Source organism: Aptenodytes forsteri, unplaced genomic scaffold (genome assembly GCF_000699145.1).
Source record: "Aptenodytes forsteri isolate BGI_AS27 unplaced genomic scaffold, ASM69914v1 Scaffold15, whole genome shotgun sequence".
Taxonomy (NCBI): Eukaryota; Metazoa; Chordata; class Aves; order Sphenisciformes; family Spheniscidae; genus Aptenodytes; species Aptenodytes forsteri.
In genome coordinates, this window is record NW_008795129.1 from 26136632 (window position 1) to 26158973 (window position 22342).

General features: G+C 42.0%; 1 protein-coding gene across 2 annotated transcripts in view; it reads left to right on the forward strand.

Moving 5' to 3' along the window:
- The window catches only part of MGMT (O-6-methylguanine-DNA methyltransferase), a 176411-nt gene that overhangs the window by 126217 nt on the left and 27852 nt on the right, over nucleotides 1–22342 (forward strand). For both annotated transcript variants that reach the window (XM_009277966.1, XM_009277967.2), the window contains one exon: nucleotides 14260–14420. In XM_009277966.1, coding sequence (XP_009276241.1) covers nucleotides 14260–14420 — 161 coding nt within the window. The remainder of the gene's footprint in view (nucleotides 1–14259; nucleotides 14421–22342) is intronic.

A 22342-nucleotide genomic window follows, 5' to 3' on the forward strand; every position in this document is an offset into this window, starting at 1 on the left:
TAGATCCCACTTTGTCCTCCACAGGGGGGTTCGGTAAGGTCACATCAGGTCTGCATCCCGGGGCAGCACCTCTGCACAGAGAAGTCCAGAAGCTCCTGGATCCCAGCAGCGAGACATCCCACTGGGATCCTGGGGTTTGCAGGAGGGTGGGAGAAGCGAGGGGCATGCTGAGGCCAAGGTGATCCATGAAGGGAAGAGTTTGTTTAAATTACAGTTCCTGTATTCAGTCTTTAACAAGCTTATTTTGAGGTAGCAGTTTATAGACTCTTATTTCAGTTAATTATAACAGCAGTTTTTTGAAACAGTATTTTTATTGGGTTTATTGATGTGCCCTACTGTTTTTCCAATCCTGTGATTGGGTTCTGCTTGGTTACCTGGGAGAAGAAAAGCTTTCCTCCCCTATTCAGAAGATGCAGGGAGCGCCTGCGGCAGAGGTGGGCAGTGGGCTGCTCGGGAGGTGGTCCCGGGCGGGGGCCAGCAGTCACAGGAAGCCCCGTACCGCTCCCAAAGGCTCCCACTGCCTTCAGAGGGCTTCCCATGGTGTGCCTGCAAAGCCACCTCAGATACGGCTTCGTGTCTCTCCTCTGCGTACGTGCATGTGCAAAAGTGACTGTCCTGTGAATGCAGTGGGGTGTAATTACACAAAACCTCCAAAGAGGTGATCCATGGTACTGTAGAGTGTTGCAGACCGTAAACAAGAAGTGCTGGCAAGTGTTGATTAAAATGAAGGAAAATACTCCATATTTTTTGTTTTTCCTGCTGTTGTAGGGTTCTATTTCTGGTTTTGAGGCCTAATTGGTAAGAAGTAAAGCCAATTCTTCATTGGGTAACACCATTTTAGGAAGGATCCTGCCAATGCATGTGGGAGACAATCTCAAAGCCCTGTAGAAAAGCTTTGGGGGGAGAGAGAGAGTATATTTATTAACTCTGCTGTTTAATTGGCTTGTATTAGCAGTTTTTTCTGAGCGTCCTGTTCTCAGCCTATGTTGACATGAAACTTTGGATGATGAATGCCTGCTAGGAACCCAGATCTTGACAAGTTTCATTATAGTTTCATCTGACGCCAGAGTTTCTGTGGTTTCTGAATGTTCATACCTGGTTTAAAAAACCAAATGAATACCATTTCTTTGCACTGATGTTAGAAGCTTCACAGTAACATGGGGAGGGTTAAACTGGCCTCAGGGGCTTTGTCTGGTACCTTTCCTGCCATCCTTTCGCCCATACAGCTGCTTCGGTGTGAAGTGCATCAGAAGGGCCTCATTCACGTGATGAAAATATTTTCATAATTTTTTCAAGCAGCAGATGGGCAGCACATCTCCGGTTGTGGCAGGATTGTGCATGTCAGGTCATATGCTGATCTCTGCCCTGATGGGAGATCCTGCATGTCAGGCATCAGATGAGCCTACGGTTGGTCCTAACAGGAGATGCTCAGAGGGCAGAGACTGCATTACACCAAGACTGGGAAGTTGGTTTGAAAAATGGCCTGATGAGTTGAATTCTTAAGAGGTTTCTGATTTATCTGTATCTTAATTCATTTTAATAGGCTGGAGTATCTGCAGGTGCTGTTGATTATGATTCTTGGTGCTCACTTTCAACTGGAATTCATGCACTAACGCACATCAAGGTGGACATCCAAAGTCAGAGCCCAGTCCCAATAATTCAGCCTTAAGTTTTCCTCCTTCAATTTCCCCATGCACCAGTGGAGATCAGAGACCCGGGTCTTGCAGTATAAGGGTTGTAATGTGTATTTTTAACTGCCTTAGGGTTTGGTGTTTTTTTTTTTAAATCCATGCATAATTGGGATTATATCTATCTTAGATATGTAGAAAAAAATGTAAATTTTACTTCAGATACCAGTTAGTAACTGGGTTATTACTATGAGGCATGCTTCTGAATAGAGGTGGTGGTGGGGTTTGTGTACGAGGTGGTGCTACATGGCAGTTGCACAGAGCTGGGAGATAGTGGGGAGAGCTGTGGTGAATACCCTAAAACAGAGGAGCTAAGTAGAGAAGCGAAGGGAGTCTGGTGTGCCATTTAAGGGTCCCCTGCAGCCAGCCCTAACACAGTTAATTGCCTGTGATAAAACCGACCTCAGAAGTCTGATGGGAGAATTCTTTTATATAAGAAAAAATGTTTTGTAACAATTTCTTATAAGTGCTAAAATTAACTGACTTTCTTTTAACCTAATTTTAGATAGAACTGATGATATCACCTATGCTTAATGTTGCCTAACATCTTGGGTGAGAGTGTGCTGCTGCTCATAACTTGGCTGAATTTTTGCTTTAAAGCATTTCACGTGAAGCATCTGGTTAATTGTTGCTGGTTGAGGGTCTCTTGGGCATGCATTTGGTTTCCCCCATTCTCAGTCTAGAACAGGTTGGTCCTCTCCCACGAGAGGATACACAGAAATTGTTTTTTTTTTCTTTTTTAGACAAATCTTCCAGTTGTTCTGCTGCCAAACCCACTGATTTGAAACAGAAATATTTATGAAGAGGCCACTCTGATACTAGGAATATAGTTGTTCTCCAAATATTGCCCAGCTGTAAGCCTTTGAAAAGTTTCATTCATAGAGGGGGAATGGGTCTCTCTGGGGAGGGAGGTCTCCGGGCTGTTTCTGGGGCTGAGCACAAAGGCGATACAACCTCATGGTGCTGATGAGCACCAGAACTAACTATAATTTTCTTGGCCTGCCTGAATGACTTCTGCTAGCACAAATGAGGCAGAAACATGCAGGATGAAATCTGGAGAGAACAAGAATTAGTCTGAAAAATATGTGGTTGGGAGATGGGAAAAAAGCAGTACTTGAACTGGTGACCAGCATAGAGGTGGACCATGAAATCCGCTGTAGAGCATTAAGGTCAGACAACGAGTAGTACTGAGACGGTCCAAACAAGGTGGGTTAAGGAGGACGGGCAGGAGGATGGGTGGTGGCCAGGGTAGAAAAAGGGCAGAACATTGGAAGTGGGCAATGTAAGGAGAGGGAAGAAGGTTGTCATGGAGTGGACAACGAAGCAGGGCTTGAGGCATTGGGATGCACAGCAGAAGATTGAGGTGGATGAAGAACCATAACTTCTTAGTGGTTGTCCTTGCACCTTACCATTGTTTTAATAGAGGTCTTTGTCCATAATGAGATACACTTCTCTGAAAGCACAATAAATATGTTCAAGAAAAATAAACCAAGCACACACATAGCATTGTTTTCCTTGAACGTGTTTCTTGCGTTCCTAGGAAAGTCCTCTGCTCACTGATTGCTGTGTTTCCTCCGTGGTCTCACAGTACCATATCCCAGGGCAAGATCTTGTTTGAAATCTGTGTCTCTTTATATAGAATTCCAATCAAAACTTTGATGGTACAGGGCAGTGAGTAGCATTTAATGACCTTCAGTGCTATCACTTGAGTCTTTTGGGCATTGACATTGATTTTCCTTATCTTGGCATGTGAAGACAGGAGTCTCACTCCCTTCTTTAAAGTGTTTGCTGGTATGCACTAGTAGCACAGAATAAGCAGGCAGCAGCAATGGGCTGCGTATACTGCTTGCTTAGCCAAACTCCGTTTGGTACCTGAATTTAACATCTTTAATTGCAAGAGTCAGAAAAGAGACTAGGCCATTTGGATACCCCTGTATTTTACTCAAGAGGTGCATCTGTTTATTTGGAATTTGTATTTGATACCCAAATTTTTGTGCAAATGCTTCTTTTTCAGGGTAAAAGAGAGGTACCGTTTTAATGCAGAATTTCTGACCGGTCAGATCCGTAAGAATTTAAATCCTCAATAACAGATAAAAACAGAATGGAGAAAATATTGCAAAGGCTGTATGACAAGGAATAAGTCTTACTCAGTTCTGAGTTCTTGTACTCTTCCATAAATGCATTGATTTCTTCTTAATAGGTCTTAAAAGAAACTGCGGTGGGGTCGTTCAACAAGAATTGGGGTGTTCATTCTGTTTATTGCAGCTCTCATCCTTTTTTTAATCTCTTACTACTATCATACAGACACTTCATTTATAAGAAGCTAAATTAAACTATGTAAGGATGTGCTTCTCCATGAATTTTAAACCTAAAAAGCTGCTCTGTTCATTGATTCAGTTGTGGGGAAAAAATGCAACACAGACATACGGCTATTTGAACTCTTTATTTGCCACATTTACAATATTAATAACACTGTTTCTAGAAGTTGTCACATCAAGTAAAAGATCTTCATTCCAGACTGTCTTTTGGGGCCAAATTGAGACTGGATGCATGCATTTAATAAATTGTAGTCTCAAGTAGTCATTTTTGTAAATAATTAGCTTCGGTGAAAGAATAAGTTAGCATATGGTATGCATCTAATGTTGCAAATGTACATACAGCAAACTTTCCTATTAATCAACAGTCAAGCACTGTAAGTTGGGTCTCATACATAATGAATTGTTCTTAAACCTCATGGGTTTCATTGATAGAAAAATAAGAGAAAACACAAGTGTAGTAAGCTTTTGAATAAAATTTAACAAGATTGCTCTGCATCCTGTAATCGTTTTGGAATCATTAGAGACCAGATAATTCATCTGCAGTTTTGGGGTGGCTTTAGCCTTCATCTATCAAAGAAAGACTATGTAAATGACATGTTGATAAAATACATTTTTATTTAATTTCACAATGAAGGCTTCAGTAAAAATGCCAGCTAACTCTACATTTATTATGTAAAGAATAATGCTGCATGACTGAGTCTCGTTTTAATGTTAATTTTTGTGTTCTAATCATTACTGATTCTTCCATTTGAAAAGTAACACACCAGCTATTTCTCTAAGAAAAAAAATTATTGGTAAGACAAGCACAGACGTATATAGGTCGGCCTTCGCTTTTCAGACAGTGCAACTTTTTACACAGGCCTGACTTCTGTTGACTTCGCATGCATGAGCATTGTGTGGAGAGTTGTCTTCAGTCATTTGCTGATAAAATAAGAAAATTTGTGCATAACCTTTTAAATTATATTTGCTCCTCATACCTATTTCATGGCAAGAGTTACCGTTCAGATCCTAGAGAATCAGCAGTGAATTCTCCTGCAAATGTAAAAATTTACTCTGATTTACTCTTCACAATTAACTATACTAATGACTCTAAGCTGTGGTGATGCTTGATCCACCTGATATGCCCCAGGTGACCAATGCCTAGGGAATAGTTTAATCATAGAATCATAGAATCATTGAGGTTGGAAAAGACCTCTAAGATCATCGAGTCCAACCGTCAACCCAACACCACCATGCCCACTAAACCATGTCCCTAAAATCACGGATGCTCACTGCCAGGAAACATCCCGAACTGATGGTAGCTTTGGTCGGTGCAGGAGCCAGTCCGAGAGGCAATATCCTGAGTAGCAGGCACCATCAGGAAGGGCATGTGCTCACGTACAAGGGCTTGTCTGGCCCTTGGGCTGCAGCATGGCATCTTGTGGGGAAAATAACCCAAGGACTCTTTCCTCTCACTGGTCTCAAATCACTTAGAGACTCTCTGCTCCTGTCTGATGCTCCGAGGACTGTTTTGTTCCTCAGGTGACTCACAGAGGGATTATGGATACATCCTAAACTCTCTCTGAAGGTGACGACAGAATTCTACTGTAATTGGGCAATATTCCCAAATATGTTTTCCTCTCCACTCATGGACAGTTTCCTTCTGTAAGATCCTTTTCCATAAGCCTGATGTCAAAACCCCCTTTTTTTTTTATTTATTTTTTCTTTTTTAACCCTGGCATGAGGGTAAAAGCCATTGAGAAGTCCACCCACATTCCCCCTCTTGTTTGACATTAAGTAGGTCCGCAGTCTCCAAGAGAGCCATGTCTAAATTGCTGTCAGATCGCATCACGCGCTCCAGCCGCCAAGCAGGGCTGCTGGGTCATGTCAGAGCCCATTCGTTATAGTCGGAGTCTGCTGCAGCAGCGGGCCTCTGGTCTTTCTCCCTTAACAAGAGGATTAGCATGACAGCCACATGGAGCTCTTTACGGACAGTCACCAAACACTTGCTTAGGTTGGGCTTCAATTACCCGTTGGGACAGCCGCCGAGGTTGGGTCTCCCTGACGTGGTGTAACCTTGGGTCCAGGAGTCCAGGTCCCTCTGATGGGCTGCCTGTTTTGGGCACCCGACACCCCCCCTTTTTTTGTGTGTGTGTGTTTTGTTTTGGTTTAGAGGAATTTTGAAGGGAAAAAAAAGGACCTTTTAATACAAGGTACTTGCAGGATTTTTTTCCTGCTGTTTTATTTCTGTCCCCCTTTCCTCCATTAATGCATTCCTATCAGAGCCTTTTTCATCCTTACTGGACATAGGGTAATTCTGATAACTTTTGGACCTGTTTAAGGCACAGACGTGTAAGAAATCTAATGGCCAAAGAAGTGTCAAAATACAGAGGAGGAAAAACACCGATGTGTCCCGCTGACAGTTATTCTTCCTACTTAGCCCAGCCTGGAGGTACTCTTCAAACTGGAGACGCTGAGTGTTGTGCTACCCTATAAATGTGCTTGCAGATTTCCAGGGACAAACTGCAATGCTTTCTATTACAGGTTTAATTAAAATTTAGTGTCTGTGTCTGCCAGGTAGTTCCATCTCTTTTTCCTGGTTGTAAATTGTGAAGCCGTAGGCGCTGGGGAGCCTCTGGAGCAACGTGGGGAAGTCGGGGCTCTCTTTCGGAGGTGGGTCGTGGCCTTCTGCTCTTTTTTGCCTGCCCCCAACTCTGCCCATCACACCTTCTGCAGGTGTTGGGTTTCCTGCTTGGTGTTCCTCCTCTGCACTCTTCTTTCTTCATCTATCCATGTTAGACTTAATGACATGGAATTTTGATGTTGATTTTGATGAAGGCAGGCTAAGAGAAGGGTTTGGTGAGATTTTGTGCCATCTGCATTGTGAAGAGTATGGCTGATGATTGCTTTTACAGCATTCTGGTCATAACAGGATCCAAAAGCCTCTTAATTAGGACCAATTTATTTCTATTTTAATATACAATTGGTTGTTAATGAACAAAAGTGCTTACGGTTTTTGTTCAGGTAACACAGTGGAAAAAATTATGGATGCCCTTAAAAAACATAGAATGGGATGTGGTTGAGTGTCCAAATATGTTTATTTTCTGCATAGATAGGATACTGCAAACCCAGTGATTTTTAGTGCCACGTGTACCATGCTGTCAATGCACAATTCAGTTGGTAACAGCCTGGCAAAGACCCTAATTTCCATGAGAAGAGAATGGGAAGTTGTATGTAAAAACATACATTCCATGTCTTGTTTTTCTATTTATTTTTTATTTTAGGTCTTTATCCCTGCTGTTACCTGAGTGGAACTGTTGTAGTTCTTATAGTAATGTAATAATGAATTATCTGAGTCTACCCACATGTACCAGTGGCCCTTAGCTGACTGCCATCTAGGAGGATGGGTTTGGGGGGGGGGGTGTTGTGCGAGTTGGGGACCTTTTTTGTTTTGTATCTTAACCAAATTGAAATAAAGGTGACTCTTCATTAGCTCAGCACCTGTAGCAGTCTATAAACCTCTTCTTAGGCAAACCACTAGAGGGTCAGGTAGTTATCCAGGGATAAAACATTCGGGTATGTGTGGCTACAGACAGTGGAAGCGAGCATTGGATGTTATGTTCAACCAATCAATTATATTTAATATATACAAATATTTTATAAATATACAAATAAATATATAAATATGTTGTGGAAGCCGATACAACATTCTCATAATATTTACCCTAAGGAAGCTGCCAGCTCATAGCTTTACCCTAAGGAAGTTGCCAGCAGAACCGTTGTGATATATTCTCTTCATTTTAAATCAGACAACTCAAGGTCCATCTTGTAGTGTTTCCGTTAAGGTTTATTAAGGACAGACTGAGGCAAAAAGTAGCTCAGAAATGAAATAAATAATTAAAATCATACCAATTTAGAACATGACTACCCACTGAGGCTTCTCACAGCATTTCTCTGGTTTTCATAATGGTTAAGCTATTTAGGATGAAGCCAATCTGCTGCTTACATGTTTATTTTGGAAGCATGTTAGAAACTTCCAGTTTTTTGGCAAATGGTTTGGAAGGAGCCTGTTAAACTGAAACAGGTGGTGTTTCTGCTTTTCTCCCCCTCTACTAAAACCATCTTTTCCTTCATTTCATCCCATGCAAACATAAGAAGTCACAGAAGAGACGCGGCTGGGGTGGAGCCTCAGGAAGATACCTCCCAGCTGCGTGGAAGCAAGAGCCCAGTGGCTTCCTTAGTTTGCTCAGTCTTTAAAAAGAGCTGTAATGGAAATAAATATGTAGGATTGCAGTAAGAATGGTATGGAATAGCTGCCTATGTGTAAGCTGAAGCAGTAGGTCTGCACCTGGGCTGTGGTGGATTCCTGTGCTGGGACTGACCCTATGTCTCTCTTGGACTTCACCACCATCAAGAGCTGAACGCACAGGCTGGAGATCTGCAGCAGCAGCAGCAGTCGTTCCCTGGCCTGGAAAAAAGTCTTCTTTTGAGAGATATCCAACTTAAATATATATATTATTTTTTTAGATGTCTGCTTTTTATAGCTTAAAACAAGCATTTTTTTTCTGTTTGAGGAGTATGTAGTTTTAATTAAGCATCACATTATAAAGCCGTGTAGATGAGTCAGTCATTTGCAGCTGAATATCCATTTAACATCACCACAAAGTTAAGACAGACATCTAGCTTACTGCACACGTTAGAGGCTGGTACGTTAATGCAAACAAAAAAGTTTCAGTTAAAAAAAAACAAAACACAAAAACAATGTAAAAACCCTACAGTAATGATTACTTGTTGACCAAGTGAAAATACCAAAATCTCCACTTGAATCCTTTGAGATACCAGGCAGCACCCAACACAATTCACTAGTGAAAACAAGTGCAATGACAGTCTCCGATGAAAGTCTAAGTGATTTAAATAAGACTACTGCGTTTTAAGTAAATGCTTCTCATTATTCTAGCCACATTGCAAAAAAAGGTGTTGGTACATTTTAAGGAAAGATAATGAAACTCTCCAGGGCAAAAGTAAAGCAGTCAGATTTCTTACACCTTCTGTTTAGTTTCTTGCATTTTTAGATGAATACGCTTATTTTATTTTCCTGTATAAAAGTAAAAATTACATCTTGTTGAATCACAGGTTTAAGACATAAGCTTTCCATAGGTAAAACAGAGAACAAGTGGCCACTTGACCGTCACCTTGTGTGCTGCTGGCTCTGCGCCACTGGTGGCTCTACAGCCTGGAACACGTCCCTTCCTCTGGAGATGACCAAGGGCAGGACCCACGCTACAGGCTTGGGGAAGAGTGGCTGGAAAGCTGCCTGTCGGAAAAGGACCTGGGGGTGCTGGTTGACAGCCGGCTGAACATGAGCCGGCAGTGTGCCCAGGCGGCCAAGAAGGCCAATGGCATCCTGGCCTGTATCAGAACTAGTGTGGCCAGCAGGAGTAGGGAAGTGATCGTGCCCCTGTACTCGGCACTGGTGAGGCCGCACCTCGAATACTGTGTTAACACTGAGGTGGACACTGAGGACACTGAGGTGCTGGAGCGTGTCCAGAGAAGGGCAACGAGGCTGGTGAAGGGTCTGGACAACAGGTCTTATGAGGAGCAGCTGAGGGAACTGGGGTTGTTTAGCCTGCAGAAAAGGAGGCTGAGGGGAGACCTCATCGCTCTCTACAACTACCTGAAAGGAGGTTGTAGCGAGGTGGGTGTCGGTCTCTTCTCCCAAGTAACTAGTGATAGGACGAGAGGAAATGGCCTCAAGTTGCGGCAGGGGAGGTTTAGATTGGACGTGAGGAAAAATTTCTTTCCTGAAAGAGTGGTTAAACATTGGAACAGGCTGCCCAGGGAAGTGGTTGAGTCCCCATCCCTGGAAGTATTTAGAAGACATGTAGATGAGGTGCTTAGGGACATGGTTTAGTGGGCATGGTGGTGTTGGGTTGACGGTTGGACTCGATGATCTTAGAGGTCTCTTCCAACCTTAATGATTCTATGATTCTATGATTAAAAAAAGAGGGTCCCTTTTTTCTTGTTGTTCATTGCTAAAGATCAGGCACAAGTAGTTAAGATGACTCTTAGATGAGTATTTCTCTCTAATGGTATACAACTAACTTTTTTCCTGTCCATCTTGACATTAGAGATGCTCAAAGATGAATGCATGGAGTAGGGTGTTCAGAAACATTCCAAGAAACCTAACATTGAGCAGAGGAATTTCACACAAGGGGGGAAATTTCCCGTGATTTAACTTCTCTCCTCTCCTTTTCTTCTTGTGAATGTTTTGAGACAACTTTTACCTTGCATTTTGAAATGTACGTACGGTTTAGTTGGACCAAAGTGTGGCTTTGAAGCCTGAGAAAATCCTTTAAAAGGCAGCTGGTGTTTTAAGTTGAATTTTTAATGATGAGGTATTTTGTAGAAGGAGTGCTGCTATGCAACTTCGGAAAGAGAAAGGGGAGGAGGGAAGGGAGGGGAGGAGGGCCAGTAGAAGACACCCATGCATAAGTTATGTTCGTTCTTTTTCTTTATTAATGCTGTCAAATTCCCAGGAATGGTTGTTAGTATTTCCAGCCAAGCAAAATTAATATGAAGATTTTTTTTTTTAACTTTCTGCCAATTTGAAGCTCCCAGTATATATGTTGGCAAATTGACTTTGTATCCTATAGGAAAAGAAGTCAATGCATTCTTAGGAAGGAAGGCATTTTTGTCTTGCAAAGCTTTTGCTTTCTTGACCAGGGTGGAGGTGGCCATGGAGGTGGCAGGCGTTGTGAAAGTGTCTGGTGTTGAAGTGATGGGAGAACGGTCTCACCAAAAACATCTAGAGATGTTCAGCAGTGAGAAGGCACTGTTCTTAAAAGCAGTAATTAAACAAATTAAAAAATTAAGATTTATATCCAAACAGTCCTGCCAGGGAAGACCTGGTGGAAGTGAGGAATATGTATGTGATGGCAGGGGGAACATATCCGTGCGTTGGGATGGCTAAGCCTTGCTACGGTACGCAGCACGTTCCTGCAGCCCTCCCAGCTACACAGGTAGTCAAAGCAGCTGCTGTAATTCATGTCTTCTTAAAGAAATTGATGGACCTTTACTCTGTTCCTTATATTAAATATGGAGCTGATGGCCTGATGGTTACCTTGAGGCTTCAGGCAAAGCCCTGAGCAGCCCATGCACCAGCCTCGGTAGCACTGCACCTCACCAACACTGGCGTGCTGCTTCCCACCTGGTTTGGGGGAGAACGATGGTAGATTGGTGCCTTTCTGGAGCAGGAGAAAATTACGGTGCCTAACTGCCAGCGTCAGGCTGGGGCGGTTGGAGGCAGAGCCGGGAGCCTAGCTGCTGGGGGGCTGCTTGCTTGCAGAGCAGCGAGGAGACAAAGTCTTTTGGTTTTATGATGATATTACAGTCCAAATCATTTCCAGACTCCCGAGAATGTGAAACAAGATGATGTGAAAAACATAAGGTTACTGTAGTTTTGAGTGCTTTCTATGCTCTTCTGGATAAATGGAGCAGAAAAGTCTACCAACTTCTCTTTGAGATTTCAAAGGCATTATTATATTCTGTAGTTATTATATTGTCATAGCTCTAACAATCCACAGTAAAACTGAGCCATATTCTGCTGAGTGTTGTACATGTGCAGAATAATGGATTATCCATGGTGTCGAGAGCTTGGTTTGAGGTCCATGTCGTAAGTATTCATGCAAAAAAGTTTATGCACAGATTCTCATACCTTTTTTTAGCAAAGAGATTATTAAATAGCAAAATAAATAAAGTAGACATCAGTTTTATGAAGCAAATTGATACTACTTCCTACACACACACACAAAAAATCAAAAACATTAATTTGGTAAATAAATGGAAAGAGAGAAATAAAATTGCACTTAATTTCTAGCAAAGTGGATCCAAAGCTGATTCTTCATTTTTGTTTTGCCTCTGCTCCAAGCCATCAACTCATATTCTTGTGCAACTGGAGTATTTTAATTGTCCGCCTCTGTGTCCCTCTTCTTCTCTGCCACTTTCTAATCAGTAATTAGGTGGCCTTCAGTGGTTAACAATTAATCAGAAAATGAATTGGGGCTGGGGAAGATAGCAGGGCCGTTTGATCATGCATCAGGCAAGTGAGGGCTTCGCTTCTGAGAGTAACCCTGAGCCAGCTCGCGCCTGCACATCATTTATCCTGTCCAGAGGCAGAGCCGGGGCTGGTGTCTGATTACACCGACGTCCCATCGTGTTCAGCTCCACGAGCTGTTGTGGATCAAGCGTGTGAAGGCGTTTGGTCTTTTTGCAAAGGTGCCTTGTGGCAAAAGCAGACCTGGTGTCTTTTATGCTGTTACAGGTATGTTGCACTGTCGTGGTTTAAGCCCAGCCGGCAACTAAGCACCACGCAGCCGCTCGCTCACTCCCCCCACAATGGGATGGGGGAGAGAATCAAAAGAGTAAAAGTAAGAAAACTCGTGGGTTGAGATAAAGACAGTTTAATAGGTAAAGCAAAAGCCACGCACACGAGCAAAGCAAAACCAGGAATTCATTCACTACTTCCCATCGGCAGGCAGGTGTTCAGCCATCTCCAGGAAAGCAGGGCTCCATCACGCATAACGGTTACTTGGGAAGACAAACACCATCACTCCGAACGTCCCCCCTTCCTTCTTCTTCCCCCAGCTTTATATGCTGAGCATGACGTCATATGGCGTGGAATATCCCTTTGGTCAGTTGGGGTCAGCTGTCCCAGCTGTGTCCCCTCCCAACTTCTTGTGCACCCCCAGCCCGCTCGCTGGTGGGGTGGTGTGAGAGGCAGAAAAGGCCTTGACTGTGTGTAAGCACTGCTCAGCAGTAACGAAAACATCCCTGTGTTATCAACACTGTTTTCAGCACAAATCCAAAACGTAGTCCCATGCTAGCTACTATGAAGAAAAATAACTCTATCCCAGCCAAAACCAGCACACACACGTTTCATTTTCTTCAGCTTTCTGCTAGGAGGGAACTAACAAAATATTTTCGCTCACTTGCAGCATGCTCGAGCGTACTGGGGAATTTGGGTTGGTTTGCTCTTTACCCATACTTGGGTGGCAGAATCACTCTGGTTTTCTCTTTTTTCCATTGTCTCAGGCTCTCATGTATTTTGATATTTCTACAATTTTCTCTCCTTTCACCTGCTTTGTGACACATTCAGCCCCTTACCAGAAGACTATGCTGTTGAGTTTTAGCAGCACACTGTTGAGGAACTTCTTGTTCTGGGGTCTGGCTTTATTTCCAGTTGGGGGAAAAAAAGCTGCAATAATCAGAAAACCTTAGGATGGCTCATCAGTGGTGCTTAAGATTCTGGATATGAGAAGATTGCTGGCAGGGCTTGCTGTTTTGGCAGTCACCCTTGATGTTGTCTCCTTATCGATCTTCCCATCATTTCTCTCGGGTGCATTGCTAATGGGCTCTGTTTGTTTATCGGTACCCTGAAATCGGTCTCTGCAGTTTTGAGAGACACCCACCACACCATGATCTCGTAAAGCACCAGGAGAGCACCACCACCCCTTCACCAGTGCTGCTTTGCCTAACTGAAAGCATACGGGTTGGGAAACATGGCTGGTTATTTGCAAATCCAGTGTTCACATTTTCATTGCGCTCATACACACATTGCTCTTCCAGAGGAAAAGAAAAAAGTAGAAAGGGAAGAAGTGCATTTTTGTTTGCAGGTGCTTTCTGTTTGCTTGCTTTGCTTTTCAGTATCCTGCAAGCACGAGCTGCCATTGAAAATCGAATGAATTCTCAATTGCTTCCTTCCAATTCAATAAGTGGAGGAAAGCAGAAACCTGCCACCGTCGCTGGAAGGAAACGGGGCAGAGGAAGGCATGGGTTCGGCAGAAAGCTGTTTCCTTTCCTCCTTTCCCCGGGGAAGGTCCCTGGGGAGACAGGACTGCACCCTTGGGGGATGTGGAGGAGGAGCACCTCCATCCACCCTGGAGGCAAAAGGATGCATCGTCTACCATGGACTTGGGTGGTTTTCTTGCTCCCTGACATTTCCCACTTATGCTTGGCATTTTCCTCTCACCAATCTTTTATGAATGTTTTTACAGGTGTAAGCCACCTTGTGTCATCATTGCATTTCTAGAGGTGACGAGGATGCATTTTTGTTATTGCTGTTACGAATCTTTTCACCTTTATCAGAGCAGAAAAAAGATGGACTCTGACTCCAGATTGAATGCTTTTGAGATGATACATTTTTCTGCTAATGTAGGGAGTACGAATATTCATTTTTATAATTTTTATCATTATAATTTTACAATTCTCTCTCACAGCAGGACAGAGTCCTCGGCCACTTGCGAGGTGTGCGAAGGCGCGGAGGAGATGACGGAGCCGCTGAAGCAGTGCACGGCCTGGCTGCACGCCTACTTCTGTGAGCCAGCGAGGACGGCGAGCCTTCCCGTGCCGGCCTTCCACCACCCACTGCTCCAGCGAGGTCTGTGCTGCGGTGCCACAGGGTGCCCGTCCCCTCCCTGCTCCCTGTGGCTGGAGTGGTGCTGGCTCCCATCTCCCTGATTCTTGGTCAATGGCAATAAAAATGACGCAGTTCAGTTCCCGATGGTTGCTGGCTGAAAGGTTTGATTATGAACACAACTGCAGGGCAGTACGCTTTTCAGTAATGTCGTTTACTTAAACTAGCTTTTTGCCAGCAACAGGGGGGTTGAGGCTTAGACATGTCCATGTCAACAGACCTGTGCCATAGAAGCAGTCAGTGATAGGTTGCGTAAGGTAGCTATGTTTTTATTCCTCAAAGTTGTTATAGATAATATTTTTATTTTCTTAAACAAAGAACAAGTATTGTGTACAAAGTAGTTATGGTACTCATGTATTTAGATAAAAACAAGACCTGAGAAAATTTTCTCCTTACCATTTTCTATTTACTGTCTGTGTTCCTGAAGACCTCGTAACGGAAGTCAATCACTTGAAATGAAATAGATCTCATTACTTAAAAAAAAAAAATCTCAGAAGTCTGCTTCTTGCAGTGCCTTCTGGTCTGTCCATGAATGTCATCATTTCCCAGAGAATAAAATCTTCAGTTTAATAGATGTAATTTTTAATTGTATGATATTCCATAATAATATAGCACCAAAAAGGGGCTAGTGTTCTCTGTCTTACATGAGGTAAGATAGCACTGTTTTTTGTATAAACTCTAAAATATATGTACTTTTTCTTTTTTTTGTGGTTGACAGATGAAAGACACCTTTTAAATATGGGTGCATACATTTTTATTTCAAGGTATAAGGACTATATGTCAGTACCTGTGTAAAAAAATGGCCAGTTTTACCTGTGGATAGGAAGGGCTGTTTTGACAGGCACGCCTTTGCAAGTAGTATCTACAAGAACTCAGCTGTCTCTACTGCTAATTGCTGGTTTTATTCAAATTCCTATAAATACCAGGTTTCTTCTTGCTGTTACACTTTCTTATTCTTAATTAGCTAATGGCAGCTGCAAGTAGAACAACAAAATCAAAATGCAGTTGTTGTTGTGCAGAGCCTTCTGCAGATAATCAGGCTGTTGCTTTCAGAAGGTGGGAGTCTTAAATTTTGTGAGGTTTGCACGGTACCTTTTTTTTTAATGATGAACTTCTGTACTTATTCTTCCATGTTATGAAAATTCTCAGTGCGACATCTTTCATAGTCAAATTACAGGGTGGGTACTGAGTATTTTTTAAACCAAGTTGTGTATTGCACTGTCTCCCTCTAATTTTTATACAAACATCATTTTTATCAACTACTAAAAAATTTCATTTAGAAGTTCTACTGAAACCATCCGATCAACATGTGGGAGAATAAGCACTAATGACACTATGATGTCAAAATTGCCAAAATGGTCATGAAGTGTGGCCTTCTAGGTGATTAAAATATCATTTGAGGACTCTTTTATTAGCTGGGATGAAATTACGACCTGCGTTATGAAAACGTTAGGTTTGGGGTGAACATGAATGGGCAAAGCTGGATAGGAAATACTGCTGCTGTTCCTTCCATCTCTGAATAACATCAGGGGAATTCTGCTTCCCAGATTATCCACCAGAAGGTTATAAAACATTTAAAGTAATGCTTTTACTTTTATTAATTTTCCTAAATTGGCTACTGAATTCTTTTTAGCTTGGGTAATTAAAGTTTTTTGTCTAAGCACTGCTGATGTTAGTTTAGCTGTTGTTTTGGGGTTTAGCCCTGAGCAGTTTTGCCTTGACTTACGGTCAGAGTTGGTAGGAGACTTTGGTCCTTCCTTAAGCAGCAGCCTTCCTGTGCAGGCAATACTGGAAGAGACTGAAGATCATTTAAAAGAGGAAAAATAAGTATATTTGTTAATAGGAAGCTCCTCGAGGGAAAGCAATCACCACCCTCTAATTTTTTTTGGGGGTGGAAGGAAAGCTCTTCAGCACCGTCCAAGTGCAAAACCCAGCTGAGAGGTGCCTGCGGGGATGGGACAGGACGTGGCCGGTGGCCGTGACCATCGCTGCCGGGTCTCTCTGCAGCACCCGTGGCTTTGTGAAGGATGCGGCTGGTGGTCCCGCTGGCCGGGCTGGCCACGTGCTGGGCAGCAGCGTCCTGGTGGGGTTTGACCTTCTGTATCGCAGGTTCGGTGCTGGGCGGGACTGGAGTGCAGTTTTCTCGTTATAACATGTGCAGGTCCAGGTTTTTTTAATTTAGTTCAGTTATTTGTTCTTGGACTGACTCCAGGTGTGTGTGTTTTATGGGGGGAGGCACATATGTAATGGAAATGCTAACGAAGAATTAATTGGCACAAATCACAATGATGTGATAGCATTTCTATTCTCTTACTTTCTCCTAGTAATACTTTCATAAAATAGAAAAAATTTATATTGGAAGGAATGTGGAAATACATGTCAGAAATCAGAAGAAACTATTTTTAAAAGTTATTTAGTAGAAAGGTAAGGTAAAAACTGCATTATAATGGATTACATTGTACATTTCAATTTATCTGTAAGTCAGAAATGCAGTAATACTAAATTAGGAGTTTGGTATTTATTTACTTTTTCACATTTACATTTGAAAGTGCCTACTCATTTCTCCAGGCACTTAAAAATGCAGAATAAACATAAGCGAGAGCATGAGGATCCAAAGCCGGGAAGGCTTTTTCTCATCACACTGATTTCCTTACATGTCTCTGTTCATCAGCAGCTCTTCCAACAACTCGTCAAAACCTTTGGCCCCTCTTTTTTTCCCTTTCCTATAAATATAACCACTTATAGTGTGGTTCCTTGATATTAGGTAACTTGAGTTTCATCATCAAGTGCTTTTGCGATAAGGACTGATTATTGGATATTTTCTTTCTTAACCAGTGCTTATATCAAGTTTTATTTTTTTTCTGTGCTAGCATCATCTGAGGACAGGAAGGGTTTTGCTTATGTCAAACACGTTAAAGAGGTTCCACATTCAACAAAAAAGTGTAAAGTGCTTTTGGGATGAAGCACTTCTCAATTCATGGTCAATTTTCTGCAGCTACTTTTGTGCCAACTATTAAGACATAGTTCCTTGTGGAGAGAAAAATAGTGACAATCAACTTTGAGATAACAAAAGCAGAGAGATTTGCAAATTCAGAAAATAAAGGTATCTTGCAGGTTACAGAAAGCCATCTTTCCACCGCAGCAGCACCAGGCTCTGCGTTATCCCAGCGCCCGAGGCAGCGAGCACCTGTAGCTGCTCTCAGTGTTGGGGCTGGTAGTAAATGCGCAGCCCAGCCACCTCCCAGCCTCGAACGCTGCATGGACGGCTGAAGGAGCACAGTTGGTGACCACCTGAAAAACATTTAGCTGTATGCTTTACTTTTCCAGGCTCTTAGGGAAGCAACACACCAGTCCCCCTTCGAACACTGAGCACCTTCCAGCGACCCCTGCACTGACAGTGAAAATATAATAATAACTGTTTTATTATGCTATTGTAATTTGGTTGCCAAGTGCGCATGTATTACCATGGCAAAGGCAAGGTGAATTCTGACATGTACTGTTTCAGCAGCTCATCTTGTGTTTTAGGTTTTTCTAAAGTGCCTTTAATTTTCTAAATTGCTATTAAAAGGGGGGAAAGTATTTAAAAGCACTCTAAATACATAATTAACCATTCCTTGTCGTAACTAGTTGGTCGTAAAGTTTGAATCTGAAGCACTGATGCTGTCCCACAGCTTGAGGCAGGCAGGAGAAGTTCGAAGCTGGTTTCTCAATACCTCTAGGAGTTGTCGACTTACTGGCTGTCCAGTTTAGCCTATGCAGCCAAAACTTTGTTGAAAATGTAACTGAAAAACTGGAATTTTCAACAATTTGTGTTATGGCCAGTGCTCAATGTGGAATTTCATTGAGCAGAGAAAAAGTAGGTTTTTCCCACTTCTCTGCAGCATTACTTCAAGGTGTTACACCTCAGAAAAATCACTGAACATTTATAATGGAAAGTGATTAATTGGTCTTAATGTATCATGGTCATTAGCCCCCTTTATATATGAAGAAGAAAAATTGACCCTGTTATTGTTTTGAAGCCTATGCGTGAGTTGGTTGATTTGTGGGTCTGTGAAATGGAAAAGGCAATGTTAAATTGGCCAGTCATGAATTTCCTGACTTTTCTTTATTTGTGATTATAACCGTAGTGGTTGAGGTTGCAGAAAGCATTGCAGTGCTGGATGCTGCAGCGAGGAACGGTTGTATGTTGCAGACCAGATGGCTCATTAGAGCAACAAGAGCAGAGGAAATTGGAGACACACAAGAGTTTTCCTTTGCCCTGTGACAAGCAGCAGCCCTGGGGCTCTGCTTTTTGCGTGCCATGCCGTGCCATGCCGCCGTCCTCACCGGATGAAGTCCTTTAGCTTTGCAAAACCACGCTTTTATATTCTTGAGTCTGGAGTTCCTCAGTCGGATCCCTGTACCGGAGGTGTAGACCTGAAGCAAAGCTGTGCCTTTAGCTCAGTCCAGCTCAATCACCCTATTTCTTCAAATAAACTGTGAATTACTGTGTCAGCGCGAGGGAGGAGGGCTCTGCAGGTCTGCAACTGGTGTTGTCTATGTCACCTTGCAAACCAAAGGCAGAGAAAAGCTGTGCAAAAAGAGAGAGGAGGAACAACCTGAGGATGGAGACCGGAGAGGTGAGCTTTGCAAGCCAGATTAGTAACTGAAATTTCCCGTGCATTATGTATGTTATTCATCCAAGAAGGGATATTGATGAAACACCTCATACATAATGGGAGCAGAGAGTCTTCAAAGAAACTGGTAGTACCTCCATTCTCCCTTCAAGATGACTTTGCTCCGTACCCAGGCCTGTAATCAATAATTACCCTGTGATTTCCTGGGAGCCTTCTCGTTCAGAAACTCAAACCAAAGCAGTGTAGGCTAGTGAACCTGGCGTAGTCCCCGCCAAAGGATGGCAAAGCACACTGTAAAATACCAGTTACAGGCTGAAGAAACTATTCACTTTCTCGCATCACCTCTGTGGAGTCAGACTCATCCTTCGTTCCCGTGCTGCACACTCGCCCGTCCTTCTTGGGGTCTGCAGGTGGTGTTGAATCTCTCCCTCTAGAAAGCACCTACAGAGAAAATCCTTCCATTAATTGCATCTTGATTACTCTTTCACCTTCCTGCCAGTGGCACGCAGTAGCACCTCTTTGTTTTACTGATTTTGCACATTCTAAACTATTTAAAAAAAAAATCTGCAGCAAATTAAGAAAGAAAAGTAGATTTTAGGCATTCTGGCTGTAACTCAGCACTAAGGCCGAAGTATTTTTTTTCCTTTTTGTGGTTGGAATGCTCAAATCACAAATTTCCTGAAGCTTGTGGGGCTGTAATTTACTTACTTGTGAGACGGCAAATTCAACATCCCGTGAATGCTTACATTTAAAAGAAGTGTTTTTAATGACTGAGCTGCTTACCCTAATTACAGTGTGCAGTATATCCTAAGAGTAAATTTTTCTCACATACAATTTAGCCAAAGACTTTTTCAATATATAAAGATTATTTAAATAAGAAAAGCATTTACAGTATTAAGATGAACACAGATCTATTTTCCCTTGCTTTAAATTACAGATTTAAAAAAAAAAAATCATAAAAATCATTGACTTTGTTGAGATACTGCCTAGTAAAGCTAGAAAGCTTGAAGCTTCAGGTGCCAGTTTATGGATAATAGGATAGCAACTCTGTACTCACATTCAGTGGGAAAGAAGTGGCTGCTAAAAATGTCATTCTTTAAAACTACTTTAAAACTACTTTTCAGGATCCACAGAAGCAGAGGGAGAAGGTCTGAGGCTCAAAGTGGAGAAGGTGTGAAAAAACGTGATTAAAAAAGTCAGAATAGCTGGCTGACTCAGGGATGTCAGATGTCCTGGTCCTGGTCGGTCCTGAGGTCACTGCACGGCTTCTTTTTATATAATGAAAAAATATGCACCGTTATGTTTGGGTGATTTGCAGCTTTGAGAACAGGAGAAAATGGGAGTTAAGGGTGAGAGCAGATGAGAAAGGGAAAGGATTAATTTGACCTATGAATTATTTCATTGAGCTGTAGGTAACTTAGGACATTAGTAGAAAAAGTAACCATAAGCATTTTAAGTACGTCTTAAATGTAAGGGTTTTCTGCTCACTCCAAGAATGATGTTTGCATGGTGTTAGCAAGACAGTAAATACAAGAGTGAATGAAATCTTGACAATTTTACTATCTTTATTAACTTGTAATTCTTAAAGTGATGGCGGATGATAGGCAGCCTAATAGGGTTCTGAAGCAAGACAAGTGGTTTTGGGTTTGTCTGGAACTTCTTTAAGTACATATTTTCATGGTGCAGGTACATACATGTACAGGGGCAACATATTTACTTAGTTCCATGGTGATCTTTTTTTCTTAAATGTTGTAAAGTTGAGACTATAAACATGAGATGTTACATCAAGGACCAGTTCCTGTGATTTTCTTCCTTTGTTTTAGATATGTGTGTATATGTACATATACGTATATATATAAAAAAAATAAATTGGTTTTGAGTGGCAGGTATGGTGCAACTGACAGCCCTACGTCTCACCAGTGCAGTGAGAATGATGCAGTGACCAAGCCCCAGGTCAGGCGATGCCTCTTCATCAATTGCCATATTCAAAGCATAATCATTCTCGATAGGAAAAGCAGCAAACTCAGCCTACAGAAAGACCTCCAGGAGCCAACCTGTCCCAGTATCATCTCTCCATGTTTACCTTACTTCCAGTAAAAATGGAAAATTCATTAAAGTTCAACTGGAAAATTGGTACCAGCATTACCAGGTTATATCTATATTTTGCAGAACTGAATTGTGCTGTTGGGTAATGTGTTGAGGAGGAGGCGAGGCTTGCCCTTTCCTGAACAAATGCAAAATGTCATTCTTGCCATTTATTTATGCAGCAATTTGTGAAATTCTCTTAGTTTTGTAGTAGAGATTCAATTCACTAAAGAAAAAAAGTTGAGAAATGTTTCTGACTTCCCCTTTTTCATTCCTGCAGCTTCATCAGACATGCAAACACATTTCTATTTAGGCTTTTAGAAAATGTTATTTTAAAATAATATTAAATAATCTGCTCGAAAACGTTAGTACTTCACATATCTGGACATGGCAGATTCAAGTGCAAAGAGATGACAAGCTTTCATATTTCTGTCTGCCAACACAAAATTCAAATTCCACAGACTGACACCTTCTTTTATTACCGTTTCATGTGAGAATAGTTTTGATAAGCAGAAAGTCACTGTTTTGCTAGACATTTAATGGATTTTTACAATCCAATACTTTCCTACAATTTTATTCAAACAGAAATCAATCCTCTCCAACCTCCAAAAATGAAAATAACAAAATCCAAAACTAGCGCAGTCTCAGATTCTTTTTGCAGCCCAGTTGGCCCATTGCTTTGTATCAACTATTTGTATTTAAAAACAAAACTAAACAAAAAAAATCAGTACAAATGTATTCTGGACAAAAGTATTTACAAAATTCCTGACCCAGTTCCTATTGAATTCAGAGCAAAATTCCCATCATTTTCAGTGGAAGCTTGTGTGGTTTTAAGTGTATGTTAAGAGGTACTCCTAATTTGAGTTCACAGTTCATAGGATAAATTGTCTGCCAAATATAAGCCATTTCTGACAATTCAGGCCCTATTAGGTGCAAATGTCCTTTTTGCCACTGTCCCTGGCACGCTGTTGGGATTCAGGCAAAGCAATTTGGATGCACTGATTCCAGGGACAGCAGAGGAAACGTAACTTCTGGTGGTTCATGGGGGTTTTAGTGGAGCCTTGCAGAGTAACCATGGCCTGAGGTGTGACCTTTGAAAGAGTCTAAGCGTGGGGAGAGCGGTGTGTCTGTCCTATCATGGGGAAGATAGTGAAAGGGTCAGTTGGATAAAAAAAAAAAAAAAAA